Source organism: Ambystoma mexicanum, chromosome 6p (genome assembly GCF_040938575.1).
Source record: "Ambystoma mexicanum isolate Mex_15411 chromosome 6p, UKY_AmexF1_1, whole genome shotgun sequence".
In the NCBI taxonomy this organism is placed as follows: Eukaryota; Metazoa; Chordata; class Amphibia; order Caudata; family Ambystomatidae; genus Ambystoma; species Ambystoma mexicanum.
Window position 1 is genome coordinate 1365835223 of NC_090935.1, and position 23581 is coordinate 1365858803.

The window sequence follows — 23581 nt, forward strand, 5'->3', positions numbered from 1 at the left end:
GTATGCACACAGTGAGATGTCCATTTAACTCCCCAATAATTCTTCTCTGCTAGACGTCAATACTCAGAAAAGTCAGGGGAACTCACTTTATACACACCATGGGACCTAGTCTATAATATTTTTTTTTTTTGCAGACACGCATAGACTTCTAAAAGGTTCCCTAACTTCTCGGGATGCACAATCAATGTATATATTGTATTATTATTAATATGATATTTATCGAGCATGGTCCTAGCTTTGAGAAGCAACGCAGCGCTTTACAGAGATGTCCAATTACAGGTGCATAACGGAGTGCTTTTCAGTGGTAACAACAAAACCGATATACAGCTCGGGATAGCATACAGAGGGAGACAGAGATGAGGGTTACAATTGTACCGGGTGGTAGGGAGGAGAGGGGTGGGCGTGTCTACATCAGGTGGCACAAAGGGCGACACAATGGCATAGGTGTTGAGGAGGATGGCCTAGTTATTCCCACGCCTCAGTACTGACAAATAACAGGGACCAGGATTGTATCTAAATTCTTTTACAGTATCACTCCCCTTTATATTATATTCTCATATACAAATTTGTTTTGGCTGTCCCTTCCGCAAGACTGCCAGGAGGTCCTGGCACCTTGAAGTGCTACAAGAGCAAGTGGAAACGTTTTCAAGTATGGTGCAGGATCCATTAACTGCGTCCTCACACCATCCAGCCGTAGGATTTGTTGCCTTATCTGTTGTCCCTGGCTCAGTCTGGCTTGACGCATTCCTCCAATAAGGTGAACCTGACGGCGATCTCCAAGTACAACCCGCTCCGCAGAGGTGCCATCCCTCTGGTCTCTCCGATTGGTGAAGGAGTTCTTGTGTGGGCTGTTGTGATCTTTTCCATCTGTCTATGGCCCAGCACCAGCGTGGGAGCTAAATGTGCCACTTACAAGGCTCATTAAGCCTCCTTTGGAGCCTATGCACCAAGCATTCATTAAACATCTTTACTGGAAAATAGCATTCGTGGTGGCAATAACTTGCCCCAGGCGAGTGGGTGAAATTCAGGCGTTTTCCTCAAAACCGCCCTACTTGACGTTTCACAAGGAAAAGGCTATTCTACGTACTAACACAACCTTTATTCCTAAGCTGCCATCCTCTTTCCATCTCAATCAGTGGGTGGTTTTGCCCATGTTCTTTGGCATACCCACGTCTCCAGCGAGCACACCCTTCACAAGCTGGATGTAGTGCGCACCCTCAAGTATTATATGGCTTGTACTAGGTCATTCTGTACAACAGATCAACTGTTTTTTTTCATTTGGACTTCTGGGCCCGTAAAGGCTCTCTCAAAGTCCTCCATTTCAAGATGGATTGCTTCCCAGCGGGCCCCAGGCACACTCCACGAGTGCAGTGGCTGAAACCACTGCTTTCCTCTCTGGAATCCCGCTGCCTGACATCTGCCGTGCAGCCACCTAGAGATTGGTGCATACATTCACCAGTTTCTACTGTGTCAACAGATTCCGCAAAAGAGTCTGGAGTTGGCCATTTGGTTCTCCAGAACCTTTTTGAATGATATTAGTAAATCTCCAGGGGTAGGATATGCTGGGAGCTTGCCTCCACCCACAGGTATTGTTGTAATACTGCTTTGTAATCTATTTGCAGCATGTGAATCTCTGAAGGATCCAATGCTGGAGAAGGAATATGTTACTTACTTGTAACCCTGGTTCTCCAGCACTCGTATCTTTCATAGACTCACATGCAACCCTCCCACTTACACTGCATGGCTCGTCTTTTGGCTCTTACTGCCACTCACGTGCGCTTGCCAAATCTGAAGATTGCCGACAGGGGAGGCATTAAGGCAGGTGTTCCTATTGGCTGTGGGCAGTATGACCCAACATGACTGTAATAGAGCACAAAAGTGACTGAAAGTTTTCAGTTTAAACAGCACTGTTACTGAGGATTCCCAGCCTGACGACGGGGAATATTCACAGCATGTGAATCTATGAAGGATACCAATGTTGGAGAACGGGAGTTACAGGTAAGTAACTTATTCCTTCTCCTCGTATCTTGTTGTCAGTTCCTTACAATCGAGGGGAACGACTCCCTTTTCCTGGTCTTCTTTTCATTAGGCTTCACAACACCAAACTCCAGTTTTAGGAGGGTCTGCAACCCTGGCATCTCTAAGTCTTTGACCTGGCCCACTTGGTTCACTTCCCTGCCAAGTACTGCCGTGAGAAAATTGACATGTATGACTTTCTTGCTTTGGCTCCCGGATGCTGGTTTCTGGTCTTTTTTTACCCAGCCCACTTGCTTCCCTCCCTGCCAAGTACTGCCACGAGGAAGATGACTTGTATCTTGTTTCGGGTCCTTGACCCTCCTTTGGCTGTTGGTGGGTTTTTCCCTGCCACTGTTGTAAGGGACTCTCCCTCTAAAGTTCTTTTTATGGTACTTTGGGTCCTCAGTCCTTCCCTGATGATCAACAGGCTTTTTTCCCGCACTGCAATGAGGAGGAGAAGGTGTATAGGCTTCCTGCCCCTGCAGTGCAACCCAAGCATTATTATTACAATGGGGCCTAGGAACAATTGCATGCACCTTCTTGGTAAGCCGCCCCGCGTCCCCTCTGGGTCCTCCGTGCCACCCTTTGCCTTGTTGAGAGTGTCAGCACATTGCTGGGGCTTCCTGGGATGGCAGGCATTCCGTTCGAAGTTTCCAGCGTCTTGTTTTCCCTCCGGCTGTGTGACAGCATTCCCAGCTGCCTTCTGCATTCCTTCATCCCCTCAACACTGCTGTGCACCGGTCTGCTCCTGCAGACCTCCCGATCATCAGATGCGGCGACTGCCAGCATCCTTGGAATATACTCCCTACGGATCAGCGACGCAGGTTTTTATCTCCTGCCTTCGGTGTGCAGCACACGTGCCATCTTCTGCGGCTGCCCGAGACAGTGTTTAGTCCTTTGTTAATTTGTATACAGTGTAGCCAGCAGTGTCTGGGCCGGTTTTATAGGTCCTTCGTCTCTTTCACAGGTTTGTGGGGCCACCTCATCCTAGTACTTAGATTACCTAGGTTTCTGTTTGTTGTTCTTAGTACGACAAACTTAGAGTTGATGCCACAAAATTGAAGTTTGGTGGGGATTACCTTATTACCTCAGTAGAACTGGGGTTCAAGACTTACCTTGACTCCACTCTTGTGCCCTTTGAGAAATCTCTTTATATCCACTTTAGGCTTGGATCCCTTCCAATGGCCTGTTTAACTAGGTCCGTGGCAGGGGTCCCAATCAGAACTATCCCCAATGTGTGTGTTTCCGACGCATGTTCCTGTGACATATTCTGAACAACACAGGAATTCGCCAAGCAGTGTCAGCTCTACAATTCCTAAGAGAATGCCTCCTTCCCCATGTGGTTTCGGGCACTGCTCGTTTCATCCATAGGGGATGGCCGTTGATAGGCAGGATTATTAAGTACGGCCCTGTCAACATAGGTATGGGTGAGTGAGACTCGGTGCCTGCGAGCTCTGCTCTCCCTGATAGTCACTGCACCTATATCTTGGCAGGATCATAGCCAAACATTCACAAACAGCAGGAATTTTCTATTGCGAAGTCCAGTATCTATACTACCTTGTAATGTAATTTTTTACTCTATGTGCCCCTTATGTTGTAAATAGTGTCACTGCATGGATTTCTTTTATCAATTGAGAATGTTTACATATGTATTCTTTTAGTTTGAATTGTATTTTATAACTTAAAGGTTAAAATGCTGAATAAAAGTATGTTTGATGATGATGATGAGGATGATGATGAGGAGGATGAGGATGAGGAGGAGGAGGAGGAGGATGAGGAGGAGGAGGAGGAGGAGGAGGAGGAGGAGGAGGAGGAGGAGGAGGAGGAGGAGGAGGAGGAGGAGTACTTTCAAGAACGTTGAGGTATTTTGCCTTATAACAGTAGATCTGTCTACTGTCTACAAAGAGGTTAGTTGTCATGTATCATGTCCACACGCCCACTAGACGCCCCACAGCACGTCCAATCCCAACATCCGGTACACATGTAGGATGGGGGCCGCGTGAGCAGCTTAGGGTCCATACCTTAGGTCATAGCAGAAGTCACATTCGGTTCCGGTTGTAGCCATTTCTGCATTGGCAACTGCCGTGGCGCATTGGGTCAGGCAGAGTTAGGCAGTCGCATTCACTTCCGGATCATGTCACAAGGAGATCCTGATCACGTGATTCTGTTTTGGGTCATGTGACTAGGAACCAAACGGTATAAAAGCAGAGTTCCCGCGACCACACATTGCTTCACAGCTGTTCTTCACAACTCTGTTTGGCGTTTGCTCTTCAATCTTGATTCTTGGATTACTCGAACTCAGACCTCGAACTATGGACTCCTTTTGGCTTTCCCTTCGGATTTGGCGCTTTTTCTTGTGGCTATCTGGCTGTTTTGACCTCAGGACTTTCATACCGGACTTCTTTTGGTTCTTCCCTGGATTCATTTTTACTTCTCACGAACTTAAGTATAACCACATCTTCCACGTCAACAAATGCAGGTGGGCTCAGCAACTGGTGACTACTCTGACCACCATCCCAAATCAGCATTACCATCATCTGAAGGTGCTGCTTGCGCCCCCACTTAGCTGTATCTACGTGGTTAGCAGCAACCTTACTACTACACTTAGGTAAGCTTCTTCCTGGACAGTACTAGTTCGTTCTGTATACTGCAACTGTGGTTGTTTGTACTAATAATTGTTTGCCTTACAGCGGCCTTGGGGTTTCCAGTGCTACGTGGTTCCGGCATTCCAGCATCTCCCACCTGTGGCCTCAAGGATCGCATAGAGAGTCATATTATCTCACCCTGTGTGGTACTTGGGGACGGAGGCCCCTCTAATGTTCATGACAATCCAGTCTCGACAGACTGTGAAGCCACTTGTCGTTTAGGTTATGGAGGCCTCAACTGATGAACCCGTGGCCGCTTTGGTTCAAGCAATCACAGTTTTACGGGCTGATATGGCAGCCGCCACCACCGCCATTCACCAATGTCTTGATTCCATCCAAAGTGACCAACATCCCCTGCCTGTAGATACAGAATTCGGGGATGCTGCATCACAGCCCCCAGCACCACAATCCCCAGCACCCAGTGTGCCACAACCCGTTCCCGTGGTGGTTCCCACTCCCTTTCCATTAGCAGCTCCTGAGAGATTCCACGGTGACCCTAGGAAGTTCCACACTTTCCTCAATCAATGTAAATTACATTTCTTGTGCAGACCATTGGCCTTCCCAGATTTCACCACTAAAGCAGCATTTACCCTATCTCATTTTGCAGGTACTGCAGCTGCCTGGCCCAACCCTTTGTTAGAAAAAGACAGCCCTACCTTGTACGACTTTGATTTACTAGTGGCAGAAATGACCCGGGTTTTTGGTACTAGACATAAGGCCCAATCACGTGATCTAGAATTGTTAGATGTAAGTCAAGGAAAAGGTACACTCATAGAGTACATCACTCGTTTCAACCAATTATCAGTTGAAACTTCATGGCTGGAAAGCAAGAAAGCAGTGGTGTTTTATAGAGGACTGAGCAACTCTATGAAAGACACCCTTTCAGTCGTTCCTTCTTTACTAACACAATACCCCGACCTGGTGGACTTGGCCCTGCAGGTGGACACCCGACGAACTGAACGAAGGGCCGAAGCTGGGTTTCCTAGTACACATCCCGCCACTTCACCTTCTGAGTCTTCCGGGGAACACATGCAGATTGGGTAATCCGTAGTCCTATCTCTCTCACAGAAAGGGAACGTAGAAGGACAGACAATGCCTGTTTCTATTGTGGCCTGAATGGACCTTTGGTCAAAGAATGTCCTCGTCGCCCAAATCTGAAGAACCAGGTTTTTCGGACAGCTCGATCTTAGATCCGGGGACTGGATCGAGCACACCTTGTTTTTCCTCGGAATCAGTGCCCGCTTTTGGTTACATAAGACCCGTTATTGTACAAGCCATTCTGAAACCAACTCCAGATATCATGCACCCAGTCGCCATTGTCATTGATTCTGGGGCCACTGGGAACTACATCGACATCACATTGGCCTTGTCCTTGAATCTCCCACTGGTGAATAAATCATGCCCGGAACCATCCAAGCCGTTGACAGTATAGCCTTAGTGTCTGGCCCCATCAAACAACAAACGCTCCCCTCACCTTGATCATCCAAACCATCCATAAAGAGACCATATGTTTTGACTTGATCTCAATGCCTCAGTTTGGTCTCATCTTGGGTATTCCATTGTTAAAATAACACAATCTTCTTATCGATTGGAAATCGGGGCAAGTACACTTCGAATCCGAAGTATGCCAAAACCTTTGTCTTACCTTGCCTGAAGGAGACGGGACACCCTCACAGGTTTTGGGTGCTGTCGCATAACTTACTTTGGAGGACGCTGGGGATTCTACGTCCAGTTCTCATGTGGTAGGGGCAGTCGCTGTGGGCATTCCTACAGTGCACCATGACTTTCAAGAGGTTTTTGACCAGGGGACAGCCGAGGTCCTCCCTCCGCATCGTTCTTACAATTGCCCTATAGATCTGCTCCCCGATTCCTCCATACCTACTGGACGCATATACTCCCTGTCCCATTCTGAGGAGCAAGCTCTGAAATCATGCATTCAGAAATCACTAAAACTAGGACACATACGTCCATCCAATTCACCTGCAGCCAGTCCAATATTCTTTTTCCCCAAGAAAGAAGGTGATCTCCGACCATGTGTGGATTATCGCCGCTTAAATGCTATCACTGTAAAGAACTGCTATCCAATAGCCCTCATCCCACTCTTGCTAGATCGACTAACACATGCTTCTCTGTGTACAAAACTCAACCTCAGAGGAGCCTACAACTTGGTTTGAATCAGCAAGGGGGACAAATGGAAAACCGTGTTTTGTACCCGCTATGGCTTATACGAGTATACGGTCATGCCATTCGGGCTTTGCAACGCGCCGGCCACTTTCCAAAGTTTCATGAACGAGGTGTTCAACGATATATTGGATGTGTACGTGGTCGTGTATCTAGATGACATCCTCATATTTTCCCAAAACATGGAGGAACCTATAACACATGTTCGCAAAGTACTCTCTCGACTGCGGAAGCACTCACTCTTTGCTAAACTCGAAAAATGTCAATTTCATGTCGACAATGTCGAATTCCTGGGTTTTCACATCACACCAGGGGGTTTGGCAATGAATCGTTCAAAAGTCCGAGCAGTGTTAGACTGGCCAACTCCAATTAATCTCAAAGCCCTACAGTCATTCTTAGGTTTGGCAAATTTTTACAGACGTTTCATCTATGGATTCTCGTCTATCGTAGCCCCTCTCACAGCTTTGACCAGTCCTCATGTCCCGTACCTATGGTTAGACGAGCACCAGAAAGCCTTTGAATCCTTAAAAACCGCCTTTACCACTGCTCCGGTGCTCCAACATCCCGACCCAGAATTACCTTTTGTAGTGGAAGCGGATGCTTCCTTTTTTGCTTTAGGGGCTGTCCTATCTCAAGCATGCTCTTCTTCTGGTCGTTTACATCCTGTGGCATTCCACTCCCGTAAATTCACCCCCACAGAAATCCATTACACAGTCACAGAAAAGGAGTTACTGGCCATAAAGGATGCGTTCCAGGTTTGGCGGCACCACCTCCTGGGTGCTAAACATCAGACAATCGTGTTTACGGATCACCGCAACCTTCAAGATCTGGCCTCTCTCAAGTGCGTCAATAGCTGCCAGGTCCGTTGGCATCTGTTTTTTGCAGCCTATGATTTCCAGATCAAACATCAACCTGGGTTAGCACATGAGAATGCTGATGCATTGTCCTGTTCCCCTGGGGGTGTTTCCCTACCAGTATTTCCCAAAACTTTACTGGAACGGAAAAACGTCACTTGCCTTTGCACTCCACCTCCATCCATGTTGGCTTCTATCCGTACCTGGGTGGCCCAACATCCTGATCATTTGTCTGAATGGGACCCTGTGTATCATGACGGTCTACCCTTTGTGCAGAACAGACTAGTTTTACCCACCACTGACACCCGTAACCTTTCATTAGAATGGTCCCATGATACCACCATCAATGGACATCCCGGTCAGAGACGGACACTGGCTCTGTTGAAGCGCTGGTGCTGGTGGCCGTCTATGGAGCGGGACGTCGACTGTTATTTGAACACTTGTTCATTGTGTGCCCAATGCAAAAACCTGCTGCAACCCCTACCCCTACCCATACCCCCAAGACCATGGCACACTCTTACCATGGACTTCGTGACTGACCTACCCCGAGTACAAGGATTTGACACGATATGGGTAGTGGTAGACTCATTCACAAAAATGGCGCGTTTCATTCCATGCTCAGGTATTCCTTCCGCTCCTGTATTAGCTGGGTTGTTTTTCAAGTCCATTTTTTGTTTGTTTGGGTTACCCACCGAGTTAGTTTCTGATAGAGGATCCCAGTTCACGTCCCGTTTCTGGCAGGCTTTGACTAAACTGTTTGGTGTAGACACACGTTACTCCTCAGCCTACCATCCAGAAACAGGTGGACAAACTGAGCGAGTGAACCAGACTATGGAGCAATTCCTGCTTTGTTTAACGTTGTAACATCAGCAGTCCTGGTTCCGCGTATTACACCTCGCTGAATTCGCCTACAATAACGCCTTGCACTCCTCCACAGGTTTTTCTCCATTCTATGCCCTTTTTACGGTCAGCACCCACGCACCTTGCCTTTCCCTGATCTCTCCCTTTCTGGCAATCCTGCTGCTGCCTGTGTCTGTGATCTATCCACTGTTCATTCCCAGACCCTTGTTTATCTCCAAGAAGCCCAGGCGTCCCTGAAGTCGGCGGCTGACAAAAAGCGTTCGGCAGCCCCCGATTATTCTGTGGGGGGATAGGGTTTGGTTTTCCTCTCGTCACCTCTGCTTGCCGGGTTGTCGCAAGCTCATGCCCCGGTTCTTTGGGCCTTTTTTGGCGTCTAAAGTGATCAATCCTGTGGCTTATCAGCTTTCGATTCCTGCTGCCTGGCCTATCCATCCTGTCTTTCACACCTCCCTGCTCAAACCCTGCCCTGGTCCTACCCGCCTCCATGCTCCTCCTGCCCCTCTCCCTTTGGACACCCCTGATGTGTACGAGGTCGCTGGTATCTTGGGTTCCCGTATTTCTAGGGGTAGGTTGCAGTATCTGGTGGATTGGTTGGGGTATGGTCCTGAGGAGCGTTCCTGGGTCCCTGCTGGGGATGTTCATGCTCCTCGCCTCGTTTCCCGTTTTCACCTTGAGCATCCGTCCTGCCCACTGGGCTTTGGGGGGGGGACAGGACTCTGTCATGCATCATGTCCAAACGCCCACTAGACGCCCCACAGCACGTCCAATCCCAACATCCGGTACACATGTAGGACGGGGCCGCATGAGCAGCTTGGGGTCCATACCTTACGTCACAGCAGAAGTCACATTCGGTCCCGGTTGTATCCATTTCTGCATTGGCAACTGCCGTGGCGCATTGGGTCAGGCAGAGTCAGGCAGTCATGTTCACTTCCGGATCACGTGACAAGGAGATCCCGATAACGTGATTCTGTTTTGGGTCATGTGACTAGGAACCAAACAGTATAAAAGCAGAGTTTCCGCGACCACACATCGCTTCACAGCTGTTATTCACAACTCTGTTTGGCGTTTGCTCTTCAATCTTGATTCTTGGATTACTCGAACTCGGACCTCAAACTACAGACTCCTTTTGGCTTTCCCTTTGCATTTGGTGCTTTTTCTTGTGGATATCTGGCTGTTTTGACCTCAGGACTTTCATACCGGACTTCTCTTGGTTCTTCCCTGGATTGAATTTTTACTTCTCACGAACTTACGTATAACCACGTCTTCCACGTCAACAACTGCAGGTGGGCTCAGCAACTGGTGACTACTTTGACCACCATCCCAAGTCACCATTACCATCATCTGAAGGTGCTGCTCGCGCCCCCACATAGCTTTATCTCAGGCCCCTGTGTGGTTAGCAGCGACCTTGCTACTACACTTAGGTAAGCTTCTTCCTGAACAGTACTAATCCGTTCTGTATACTGCAACTGTGATTGTTTGTACTAATTGTTTGCCTTACAGCAGCCTTGGGGTTTGCAGTGGTACGTGGTTCCGGGGTTCCAGCATGTCCCACCTGTGGCCTCAAGGATCGCATAGAGAGTCATATTATCTCTCCTTGTGTGGTACTTGGGGACGGAGGCCTCTCTAATCTTCACGACAATCAAGTCGCGACATTAGTAGAGGAAGGAGAGGTTAGAGTATTTTGGGGTGTGATGTTCTCATAAGGGCTGTACCCTTCTTGGTCGTCCTTATCCCTAGAGGGGGGAGTCCCTCCCCATGAGATCCACCCCCATTTTACCACCCCCATGGGGACTATCAGGTAGCCGCCTCAACTCCCTGGCCTCATGGGAAGGACTCCCCCTTGGGGAGAAGTGGCGTCATCTAGTGAATCGTCACATACACTCTTCCCCATCTCCTTCCATAGAAAATCTATGTTCCCCTGCTCCTTTCCCCTGTCTATGTTCTACACAAAAACAGAAGTGGTGTAGGTCCAAGAACCAGCGCATGATCATTGGGTGGGTATCCATTTCGGAGACTAAGCCAAGTGAGGGATGAATCATCGTCAGTGATAAGCCTACATTTTCTCCTTGTTAAATCCTATTTAAGTATCCTTTGGCCCACTTTATTGCCAGTGCTTCTAATTCGATGGTGGCATAACTTCTCTTTCGGGGAAATATCTTCCGGCTGATGTTGGGGTGTTCCACGCCATTGTATTCCTGAGATAATACTGCACCTATTCCCACGTTAGAAGCGTCAGTCTGAAGGATGAATTCCTTATTAAAATTGGGGACTTTTAAGACTGGCTCACTACGTAGGATTGATTTCAAGGTGGAGAAACTGGCGTGATCCTCCCTCTGCCAACATGGTTTTTGGGGCTCTGCATTCTTTATCTCATCGGTTAGACACGAGGTGATGGCGGAGTAATTGGTGATGAACGTCCTGTAATATCCGGTAAGTCCTAAGAAGGCCCTTGGGTCTCTCTTGGCTTTTGGAGCCAGTGTAAGGCAGTCCCTGCAGGAGAGTACACCAGAACCGTCCATTGACTGCCAAGAAAAGCCTGAGAAAGGCATGGAGAAGGGAGACATTCCCCCAACCACAGCCAACCGCCAAAAAAGAGCCTGATAAAGGCCTGCAGAAGGGAGACATCCCCTCAACCCCAGTCTGACAAACTCCATAGGCATCATCTTTTACATTGTGTCACACAGCACCCTTAGTGCAGTGACACAGGGAAGTCTCTTAGATTGCCCAATGTTTAAATACCTTCTCTGGGATAAACTACTGTTTCCCAGAGCAATGAAGTGAAATTGACTTTACTTACAATTGTAACTTTCTAGACCCAGCACACACTATCTTACAATAGGGTGCTGGAGGGGTTACCTAGTATCCCCTTTGTCTAGCTTCTTATGTAACATTTTTATGTTACCCTTTCCTCACTGAATGGTTGGTGGCCAAGCCAGGTTTGGTCCCATTGTATGTTTTGCCTTTGGCGGGATTCACGAGTGAAGCCTGCCTCTGGCTCCAGGGTGTCTGGGGTAGGCAGGAAGTGAGGGAGGTGCCCAAAACTCCCTGTGCGTAGTCTCCTAGGAGACCCAAAAGCACTCTCTGATGATTGGCTGGCTGACTGGCCGGCAAGGACAGCCACCCTGCTGGGTGAGTGACAGCTAGGCTGGAATGAAAGGGAGAGAACTGTATAAAAGGTGAGTCTTTGGGCTTGGAAGGCAGAGTCGACCACTGGATGAAGGAACCGAAGAAGAACTTGAAGAGGAACTTGAAGAGGACGTCTGCTGCAACTCCTGGACCGCTGGTGGTTGGTGAAGCCCTACTGCAGTGCCGAAACGCCAGGTTCGCATCGACAGAGACGCCCCAACAAGGACGATTTCTCCCTTGAGTTGGTGGGCCAATCAACTCCAAAGTAAGCCACCTGGACATCCATCTTGGAGCTGGTTGAATTTCCACAGAGTTGCTGCTGGAAACCATAGAGCCAGGGAAAGGAACACCAGTTTGTGTGCGTTGCTTTTAGGTTAGCCAAGAGCTCCAGGAAGATCCTCCGGACTCCCAGGAAGTAGGACTGACCGAGGCTGAGCCCCCTCAACAGGGACCCCCGAAGCAAGTTAAGTCCATATCGACAGCCAGGAACTGCCGTATAGCTATTTGCGGTAGACACGAGGAGCTGAAACACTGAACAGCCACTGAAAGTGAAGTTTTCCGGTTGCAGGTTTTGACCGTCCCATTGCAGTGCAGGAGTCCCCCGACATCCTCCCTCTTGTCCCCACGACTGAGGCCCAGGAACAGTGAGACCTGCAGAGCTGCGCAGGAACAGGAGTCATCTGCTGCATCTTTTCTTCATTTTGAAGGTACTGTACAAAGTCTAAGAGAGCTTACCTCTTGCTGTAGAGTTACTTCAATCTTCTACTACTCACAAGTCTAAACAGCTTGTGGCCCTACATTGATTCATCTTTTTCTTCAAAGACTTTGAAAACATTGTCCAAAGACTTTTCTACTTACCTCCAAAGAAGTACTTCAGCCTATCTTGACTCTTGCCTAATGACTTTGGCTTAGCCTTTTTCACTGAATGACTCTTATTGGGGGATCTGAAAGCATTTGCCTGCTTAAGAATAATTGTGGTATCTTGTTTGCTCTAATAACCTTTTCCTTTGACTTGCTCTTAAACCAGTTCTGAATAACAACAGTAATACATTAATGTCAACAGCACCCTAGCAATTGAAGTCACCTGAGGGTGTATGTCTCTGCTGTATGCCATCCCAAATGTGTACTTACTGATTCTGAACTAAGATTGTGTAATTTTGAAGTATATTTGTTTGGTGTTTGACAGTGCTCCCTTCTGTAGAAGGCTGATATTAACTGACTGGTAAATAAATTAACAAGTGTTTATCAAGAAACCCTGTGTGTAAGTGTTTGCTTGAATACCCGTCGCTGTGAACCTTTGTGAACTCCCCTATAGCTCACATTGACCCCTCTTGAGATGAGCCCGGCTACTCGCCCACACTACCAACCTGTGTAGTACAGACTTATACCAAATGTTGGGTTACTACTGCCAGGAGGTCTGGGTTGTTGGAGTGCACTCTATGGGGACTGCATACAATCTTGCCTAACAGGAGACATTCCCCCTACTTTGCAAACCTTAGTGTCCAGAAGAAGTGGGTCATTCTTCTGGACCTTGAAGAGACAAATCCAGTTTAGTTTTGTTGCAAGTGTGATGGTTAGAACTAGGATTTGACACAGGGTGGTGGAATTGTTAGTACAGACATTTTGACATTTCCTTAGTTTTAGTTGCAGCCGAGACACCCACTCTAAGAGTTAGGCTAGGTTTCTTTCATTCTTTTGGTATGAATACGTCTTTGCCCAAAAGTGTGCCGCCTGGGTTTCTATCTCCTTCTTCCACACCCTTACAATTCCTATGGTAGCCACCTATAGCACCTGCTAAAAGCAGGCAGATTCCCTGGGAATTCATCTTTAATACTGCCTGCAAAACATAAGTTGCAGGCAGAATTTACATTTGAAGAACAGTGGAAAGTAAAAGTGAAGAATACATGTCTGTTTGTCTAGCTTCACTATTAACCTCTGTGTTTGGCTTAATAAATGTTCAAAATTGCATGTAGGTGATCCAACAGAGGTTGCATGCGATTGCCATTTTATGTAATATGGCCCTGTGTCTGTTACTTTGGGCCCACAGCCCTGCCGGTGGTCTGTCTCCCCCTGCCTCCAAGACCATGAATATTATTTTAAAAGCATTATTACCTATTTTTTTGAAGGACTCCACCATAGCTCCTGGTGGATGAAGAGCATTCCCACAAATTTTTAAATAATAATTCCCTGAGTTCTTTTGTTCAGTTTGTATTCTTCAATTAGCAAATGTGTCTCTGTGTCTGTGTATTAGTTTCCAACTGAACGTTCTCAAATGGCCTAATGTAGATTAAGGGAAAGATGGTGTTTAAGTGCTTTGCAGTGCTTATCTTTCCGAACATTCACTGGTTTTGGAATATCCAATAGTGATTAGAAATTGACTTTCATTTTTTTGTTCTGCTTTTCTTTTCCAGGACCCTGTTGACCCAGCAAGTACAGTAATAGTAATTCGATCATTAGTTCCTGGCGGCATAGCAGAGGTAGATGGTAGACTTCTCCCTGGTGATCGACTAATGTTTGTCAATGAGATCAATTTGGAAAACGCCGGCCTTGACGAGGCAGTGCAAGCACTGAAAGGAGCACCTACCGGGAAAGTTAGAATTGGAGTGACCAAGCCCTTACCTGTAAGCATCTGTTTATGCGTTTCATATTGCCGAACCTATAGAACAACATTGAATAAATGTATGACAAAAAGCGATATTTTCTTAGAAATAAGTCTTTCAGTATGGGATGTTTGCTATACAAAGACACAAATGAAACTGCAGTGTGATATTTTAATGTGTGTCTTTTTTTATCCCCTTCACTGTGACAAATGTATAAAGGGACATTTTAGAACTCATGATTGCTATAAAGAACATTTTATATAGAAGAACATAAATTAGTAGACACATGAACAGCCCATTAGAAGGCATGATACTATAAAACCTCTAAAGTCAATGAACAGGCAAGAGGGATAACGTAATCTTCGGGATTGTCATTGGCACAGGCAGATAAGGTGTGGAGATCCAGCATGAGCAAAGAATTTAATGAGGAGTCAGAAGTGTTTACATGTGACCATAAGGGGCAAATATGAACAGGCTGGCTGACACCAAAGTATATAACGCACACCTAAATCCTAGCTATCTTTTATTCCCAACCAATATGGCCACCTGCCACTGTCTGAAGATAATATTGAATGATTCTCATAGCTGTGCAGAGCCACCACTGTGCTTGCATGCATTACAGAGTACACAAAAATGTTTCCTCACCTGGGCGTCCCTGCCAGTTCTCGGTTTTGTTGACCAGGACTGCTTCACTCTTGCTTGTTACTTTTTTTCGTCTGTTGGCCATGGCCTTGCCCCAGCCTATTTTACTTTATAATCTTCTCCTTTGAGACTTGCGGCTCAGGCAAGCTGTACCATTGAAGTCAGACGTTAAGCCCTCTCGTCATGTCAGAGACTTTTGACAACTGCTGGTCTCTGTTAGGGAGAATTCTCATTTCTGTGTTAATTCCCTTCTAGCTTAGAAACCCCCAGTTCTTTTGCTGGACTTTAGGACTTTGCATTTCAATCCTGGAGTGAGTGAGCCCTTTCTCTCACTCTCTTGTGTATTTTTATTCTATTTTGACTCTGTGTTTCTTTTGGTTTTGGAGTCTGACAAACTCCTTAGGCATCATCTTTTTGCATTGTGACACACAGCACCCTCAGTGTAGTGTCACAGAGAAGTCCTTTGAATTTCTAAAAAGGTTTAAATACCTTCTCTTGGATAAACTACTGTTTCCAAGAGTAGTAAAGAGAAATTGACTTTACTTACCCTTTTCTCTTTGTAGACCCAGCACACACTATCTTACATAGAGTGTTAGAGGGTTACTTAGTATCCCCTTTGTCTACCTTCTCATGTAACATTTTTTATGTTACCCTTTCTACAATCAATGGCTGGTGGCAGTGGTTTATTTTTCTTACCACTGTGCGTTTTTACCACAGGCTCAATCCTTAGCTGCAGTATTGCACCCATGGGTGCCCATTTTGTCAAAATGGGCCTGGTTTTCTTTTTTCGCCATTTCTTGTTGGAAAGGTCCTTCTTGAGATTTACTCTGCGTGTCCAACCAGGTTTGGTCCCTTTGTTTATTTTGTCTTTGGCGGGATTCACTGGTGAAGCCCGCCTCTGGCTCCAGTGGGTCTGGCAGGGCAGGAAGCAAGGGAGTTTCCCGAAACTCCCTGTGTATAGTCTCCTTTGTTAAAGGAATGCACCCAAAGGTCTCTAGTAATTACCACCCTGGTGTGAGCGCTTCATTGTCCTGGCGAGACTCACCTTTTAAAGAAGTGTTTCCCAGCTAACAACCTGGGGAGATTTCCTGTCCTCTGGGGAAGGAGACACACCTTCTCTGAGTGATAGAAAATGGGGTTTCCTTCACTGGGTCCAAATGGTTGTTTTGGGCGATGCCCAGTTTCACATGGCTGATAAACATAAGGCCCAGTTAGTGAAATGAGTCGATGGCAAACACGCTGATGATTAAATGACACCAAAATGTTTTGCCCAGTGTAAGTATACAATTTCAGATTGCCACCATGTCAAAACTGGGCATGGCCAGTATTCTAACACCAGCCTTGAGAGCACACAAGTATAGAATTTTGACTATAGCTGCCCACAATCAAAGGCAGTCTCTGGTTGTTGGAATCTTGGGTTCCAAAGAGCTGTTAGCGGGAATGCATATACCACTCTGTAACTGCCAAATTGCATGGCAGCTGCTGAGGGGTGTCAGTACACAGGTTCAGCAGAATGATATGTTTGCACCATTCTCTTTAGGATGTAGCATTATGAAAGTGGGATCTGATGGCAGATATCACTTTCAGAGACATATCCACCTCCAATTATATATATTAAGAATCAAAAAAGCTCAGGCTATTCCACCCTCAGAGATGGGATTCTGTCAGAGACAGAGTTGCCAGAGAGGTGGAGTTTATGTCCCCAGAGTTCCCTTGGCTGCCCTTGATCCAAAACCCCTTTACTTTGGGCTTTGCAGATTATTCTATAGTGGGAGGGAGTTTGTCACTGTAAGTTAATGAATGGTGTCTGACCACCTCCGATGCTTGGGCATTAAGAGTGTTATCATAGTGATATTGTTCTACTTTTGTTTATTTCCCACCCTCCTTTCCCCATCCAGGTCCACTTCTTTTGGAAGTGGTTTTATCACTCTTGGAAAAGAGTGTCATAGATCTGGTGTCTTTCACAGGGAGGGGAAGCGATTGTACTGTATTCTCTGTTGTCAGAAAAGGAGGGAGGCATGCATCCCATCATGGATTGCAGCTTTTGAATTTAAACCTTTGCAAAGACAAATTCAAGATGACCATCTTCGCCCAGATCTCCCAGGCCCTTAAGTTCCAGGACTGGCTGGTGTCCCTAGACCTTCAGGATGTCTACTTCCATTTACTGATCCATCTGAGAAATTCAGTAAGTACCTGTGATTTGTGGTCGGGATTGCCATTACCATATCTGAGCCCTGCCATTTGGCCTTACCTCTGCACCAAGGGTCTTCAACAAGCTGCTGACAGTGGTGGCAAGAATGTTGCAGATGGTGAACGTCTTCCATTATTAGACTCTGGTTTCCGGCTTATGCATCTGTTGGGCCTCGTGTTCTCCTTCATCCTGTTGGTGCAGGAGATTGATATGAATGTGGTCGCTCCAGCAGATGCTTTGGAGTAAATGTTGTGATGAATCTGGTCAATTCATCCCTTCTCCAGAAAGGGCAGTCACCCCATGTGGGGTTAGGGTGGCGAGTCTACTCTGCAGGACCGTCTCTAGTGGTCTGGGCAAGTGGGACCTCACTGGGAGTGGCTCCCTTCTTGGGGACAAGGACTCCAATCCAATAATGACTTCCCAGTCCAAAAGACATTGTCTGCCTACATGGGACTTGGAAAAAACTGTTTTTACTCCTGTTTTGACTACATCAAGCCTTTTTCCATTTGGCTTCAAGTAATGCTGGATTTCGTCTGAACCCAACAGTCAAAGAAGGACACACACTTTTAGTATGTGATGTCATACATAAACCCAGGAGGAACTGTGAATTGAGAGGAAGGACCCCCTATGTTGAGAGGAGCACGATTCCTATGCATATAAAGAAGAGTGAACCTGTACCAGTGGAAGGGGTTGACGGTTCCCCTTTGGTTTCTGGTCCCATTATTCAAGGCACACAACCTGTCCGGATGTCTATGTTCCAACACAAGGAGATAATATCTTTTGACCTCATCCGAACAGCCCATTTCCCAGTGATATTGGGTATACCTTGGTTACACCAGCACGATCCCACAAGCGACTGGACCAAGAACACCATACTATTCCTATCACGGTACTGTTCCACATATTGTTGTATACCAGATATTGGATGTACAGAACCAGCAGTATCAGTTTCTTTGCTAGCATCGGTGGTGATGTGTATACCAGCTCAATACAAAGAGTTTCAGGATGTGTTTGAAGATAGATCTCCTAAGGAATTACCATCTCACTGTACTGAAGACTGTGCCATCGATGTTGCTGTACCTTTTGGTAGGATGTTCTCTTTATCCCTCCCCGAGAAGGAGGATCTCGGAGAATACCTGAGGAGTAACTATCAGAACGGTCTAAACAGAAAGTCGGCAGCTGGAGCATCCCTGTTTTTGATCCCGAAGAAGGACAATGAGGAATTTGAGACCCTGCAATGACTACCATGGTCTCAATGGCATAACCATATGGGACTGTTAACCAATGCCTCTGATAAAGGATATACTAGAAGCCATTCAGGGTGCCAGAGTCTTCACAAAGCTGGATTTAAGGGGAGCATACCACCTGTTGGATATACGGAAGGGAGATGAGTGGAATACTGCCTTCAGAACACCTATAGGGCATTATGAAACCAGGTAATGCCATTCAGCTTGGTCAACGCTCTGGCAATCTTCCAGCGTTTCATGGACAAGATCTTTGCCGACCTCCTTTTCCGCACAGTAATAGTCTATCTGGATGACATCTTGGTATTTTCACTATCCATAGAGGAACATACCCGACATGTTATGGAGGTCTTACAGCACCTAAGGATATACTAGCTCCTAGCCAAACCCGACAACTGTGTGGTCAATGCCTCCTCCGTCCCTTACCTAGGGGTTATCCTTTCCAGAGAAGGAGTGCAAATAGACTCTCACAAGATCGAGGTTGTCATGCAATGACCAGTACCACAAAGAAGTAAGGGCATAACGACGCTTCTTTGGTTTAGCTAACCTTTATAGGAAGTTTATCCAAAAATGTTCCGACATTGTACTACCCATTACAGCGCTGCTGAAAAAAGATTTTCCTTTCTCTTGGAATACGGAGGCGGATACAGCCTTTCAAAGACTCAGTCGTCTTTTTGCTCTGCTCCCGTTCTCTTATAACCAGATCAAATGGCTCCTTTTTTCATGGAAAGTGATGCCTCAGGGGGTGTCATAGGAGCGGTTCTTTTACAAAAAAGACCTGACAGGGAAGAGCATCCCTTGGCTTACTATTCCCACACTCTCACTTCCAGCGAGAGGAACTACTGCGTATTGGAGAAATAACTCTTGGTCATTCACCAGGCTTGCTTAGAATGGCGACATCTCCTTCAAGGTGCCTCACATCATTCGAGGTGCGCACTGACCACCGCAACCTTTGGGTTCTCCAACAAATGGAGTGTCATAATGCACGCCAGGCCAGGTGGGCTTCTTATTTCTCACAGTTTGACTTTATCATCACCTACATACAGAGGCACACACTATACTCCCTCCTTTTGGGCAACTCTTTGTAAATTCCTTGGAATCTATCGATCCTTGTCTTCAGGCTATCACCCACAAAGTGATGCCCAGATGGAGACACTTAACTGTACCCTTGAAAAATACATTAGATGCTTTATGAGGAAAGAACAAGATGACTTGTATGACCTGTTACCATTGGCGGAGTTAACCTACAACAACACCTTTCATGCCGCCATAGGAATGAGTCCTTTTTTTTTTGTTGCACATATGGATACCATCCCAAACACCTCCTGTCAACGGCCTTTCCGTCCTCCAAGATGCCATCAGTGGACTCCTTGCTCGAGAGCCTGAGACAGGTGCACAAGGAAGCCCATGAAGCCTTTGGGAGAAGCAAGGAAAGCTACAAGGCCTAAATGACTCTTCGACAAGCGAAGCACAAATTATACCCTCAGAATAGACAGTGAATTGGTGATATGGTGTAAGCTCGGGGGCAGGGGAGGGTATCCGGGAACAACGGAAGTCATGCTATTGGTGCAGTGTGATTAAGATTATTGTTTTGTTATTTGGTTGTTTGAAAAAAAAATTGTTTAAAAAAAAAGCTACAAGGCCTATGCGGATCGGGGTCAGAGAACTATACCTCTGTGGAATGTAGGAACTAAGGTGTGATTGTCCACAATGCACCTACTATGGTGGATACGCCATCCAAGTTCTCTCCTCGCTACATCGGCCCATACCAGATAATCTCCAAGATCAATCCTGTGGCATTCAAGTTATGTCTTCCTAAATGCATGAATCACATCCACTGTGTCTTTCACTCTTCTTCACTAAAGGCCTATCTCCCAGACAAACACCTCTGGAAGACTACACTACCCATAATCACCTCCGACATAGAACCAAAGGAGTATGAGGTCTCTGGATAGTCGATTCCCGATACAAACATGGAACCCTGCATTATCTGGTGCACTGGAAAAGTTAAACCAAAGCCGAAAGGTCATGGAAGCCAGTGCACAACCTCTATGCGCCCTTATTGGTTCAGAAATTCCATCGCAGCAATCCAGGAAGACCAGGAGGACCCCGGTTAAGGAGGGGTTATACTGTCATGTCACCTCGGTGGAGCATCTGGAGATGTTGGTGACTGGTTTACGGGATCGATCCGTTATGACGGCAACGCAAGCATCCCTAGCGGTCTAGTGGTTGTCAAGATGGCAGCCGCTCCTTATCAGTGCGGCAGGACCACCGCACTGCACGTTGCAACTCTCACGCTCTGCCGGGCTAAACGCTGTTTTTCTTGTGTGCTTACTCTTGCTTATCCTTCCTTTGCATACCGTTACTTAGTCTCCCTTTCTTGCCTCTGTGTTTCTTTCGGCCCAGAGACATCGCCATGCTCCTCCCGCCACCACAGACCTGCACTCTCGCTCCTCCTTCCTTCTGTTTTCTGGCACCCTGCTTCCTTGGACTTCCTCCATCCCTCCTCCACCTACTACCATCCGGGGATCACCAGATTGCCTATCATTGTCCTGGTATCATCTGACTGCCTGACAACTGCTGAAGGGCCGCTGGGAATACTCCTAAGGAAGACTTTATTTTTGTGCCGAAAGGCTTTTTCCCACATGGGCTGCCTCCTGGGAGTCCACACCGCTGAGGTTGTTTCCCCAACTGGGCCCTACCTCTTCTCTGGATGGAGAACAGTCTGCAACACGAAAAAGAAGGAACTGACCCGTTAAGCCTCACCAGAAGCACCACGTGAGATTTCAGATTGCGACAAAGTTGATTCTGAGAGCCAGTTATAGTCCATTGCTCCAGTCTCTCTTTTTAGTTTATTTTTCCAAAGTGGTAGGGCCAAATTAGTTTGTTAGCATTTCGGACTAAAGACTGTTTTCTTTTGACAATCACCATTAGCTTTAGTTTCTAGGCAGGAAACTGTCCCCAAAGAGATAGGGCAAGTAAGGAGTTTTCTTTTGCTTTTAATACTCTTGAACCATGTTGATCATTGGTCCGGGTCCTCCTCCTGGTTCGCCACAGTGTGTTCTTGGCCATATTTTGGGAGATTTACCCACCGAAATACCACCAAACATGTAATGAGGTCCATTGAGCCCTAGTCCCACTCTGCTTAACCAATACCATTGAAGACGATGGAGTTGTGGTGTGAGGAAGGGGGATATTCTAACATGAGGGAAAGAAGGCACTTGTTAGTGATTAGGAGGTATATATCTATTATGCCCCTTCCTTACATAGAGATGTTCTGTACTGAAAGTGCTGCTGTTTTTCGAGAGGGCTTGGCTTAAAACATGTCATTGCACACACTGGCTTGGTAGGACTTCAGGTGAGCTGTGGTGGGGTCAGAATTGAGCCCGCTTGGCAAGGTGGTTGCCTAAAAGCCCTAAATGGCTGCCCATGTCTCTGAGATCTGTGAGGCAGCATCAGAAAAGGCAATTTCTGGTTGATGTTTGTCCTTACTTACTTGTGTCTCTATGGTGTTCCGTCCTGGCCTTATTTGCATTTTCTCTTGGCTGGGCAAACTTTCCAAGAATGTACGTTTTTAATGTAGTTTTTATTATTTGTAATGATTAAATCTTGATTATTTACCCTTTTGTAGGGAATGAGACTGTTGTATGTTTGTGAAGGTTTCTTGAATATATTGCATACAATTTTACAATTCCTGACAAGTGATTCCCTGTAGTAATTGCATTTGGAATTCTGCTTCACGGTAAAGGGGACAATGTTAAGTGAATGTGGCTGTCATATATTTTTCAAGGTGTCTTGCATACATTTCATGCAATTCTACACAAATTTAAAGAAGTGATTCCTTGTAGTTATTGTTTTTGTATTTGAATTTCATAGTAAGGGGACATATTATCGTCTGTTTGGCTTGTGCATTTTTCAGAATTTTTGCTCTAAAAACCAGCTTCATTATTTGTGGCAAAAATGGGAAAATCGAAGCAAACTTTTTTTTTTTTAACTCCTTTTATTGAATTTTACAACCTTGACAAAACTCAGAAATAACATTCTCCCCCCCCGCCCCCCCCTCCCATCTCCCCCAAAACAAAAGACGAGCATTCAACAATCGAAATCTCCCTTCTTCCGGACAGTTCCTCCACCTCATTGTAGCTCTAACAGTCTTAGGCATTGTGGATACAAACGCCATAACCTCCCCCCAATCCGCAGCAAAGTTCTGCATTTTGTCCTCCATGGCGTAAGACGCCCATTCCATCGCAGCGAACTCCCAAAGAAATAGAGCTCTGAAAGTCCATTTTACCTTTTGAGATTCCCCTAAGCAACTGAAAAAAAATCACCTTTTAAACTTCTCATAACCTTTGAACCCGTTCATGGATGTTCACCACATTTGGCATGCTTGATGAGATTGGGCATGTTTTGCTACCTGCCAAATGTGGGAAATATCATTTCCCTATGTAACATTAGATGCATCCTTAACTATATGTTTTTTAAAATCCATTTCCACCCTCATATTGTTGGTGGAAATGGATAATGTACAGTTTTGCCAGCTTCCATCCCGGGAAAGCCTCATGCCACCCTGCAGCATTTGATGGTTAAGATGGTTAGTACTCGGGCCATCTGCTCCAATCCGGTTCAGTGCAAACTTTGTGATATTCAAAAAGGAGACACTATTGCCCTTCAATATGGCAGTGGAGGCTCTCCGTATTGTAGGTGTTGGAGAAACCTGCCTAAACCTGCCTATGCTCTGGCAGTGGACAGGGATCTGGAGAGGAAACACCATCTTGCTCCGTCGGACCAGGCCTTTTTTTACTCTCATGCTTTCCCTGAGAACTTGGCGGTTCAGCCTGTGGCTGGCTAGCCTGAAGACTTCTACCTTCCTGTCCCTTTTACCGGACAGGGAAACTAAGAGGTTGGACGCATTTGGCAAGAAGGTATTTGCGTTGATCAGTCTTGCACTGCGGGTGGTGAATGCCTCTTGCACCATGGTGAAGCTCTCCTTCAGCCTTTGAATGACAGTGGTCAATGCAGCTTAGTATGTCCAGAGGGAGAGATGAGGGCTAGCTTCCTGTCTTTGGTCTCTGGCGGTGTTGGTCAAGATTGTATGCAGTACCCTGTGGGAGACTGCACCAGCCTTGTCCTTTTGGCAATAGTTAACCCAACCTTTGGTATATGCATGTACTACACAAGTTGGTAGAGTGACTGAGCAGCCAGGCTTATCTCAAGAGGGGTC

General features: G+C 46.5%; 1 protein-coding gene across 17 annotated transcripts in view; it reads left to right on the top strand.

Moving 5' to 3' along the window:
- The window catches only part of MPDZ (multiple PDZ domain crumbs cell polarity complex component), a 1735289-nt gene that overhangs the window by 698347 nt on the left and 1013361 nt on the right, over positions 1-23581 (top strand). For all 17 annotated transcript variants that reach the window (XM_069626067.1, XM_069626068.1, XM_069626072.1 and 14 more), the window contains exon 18: positions 14095-14304. In XM_069626067.1, coding sequence (XP_069482168.1) covers positions 14095-14304 — 210 coding nt within the window. The remainder of the gene's footprint in view (positions 1-14094; positions 14305-23581) is intronic.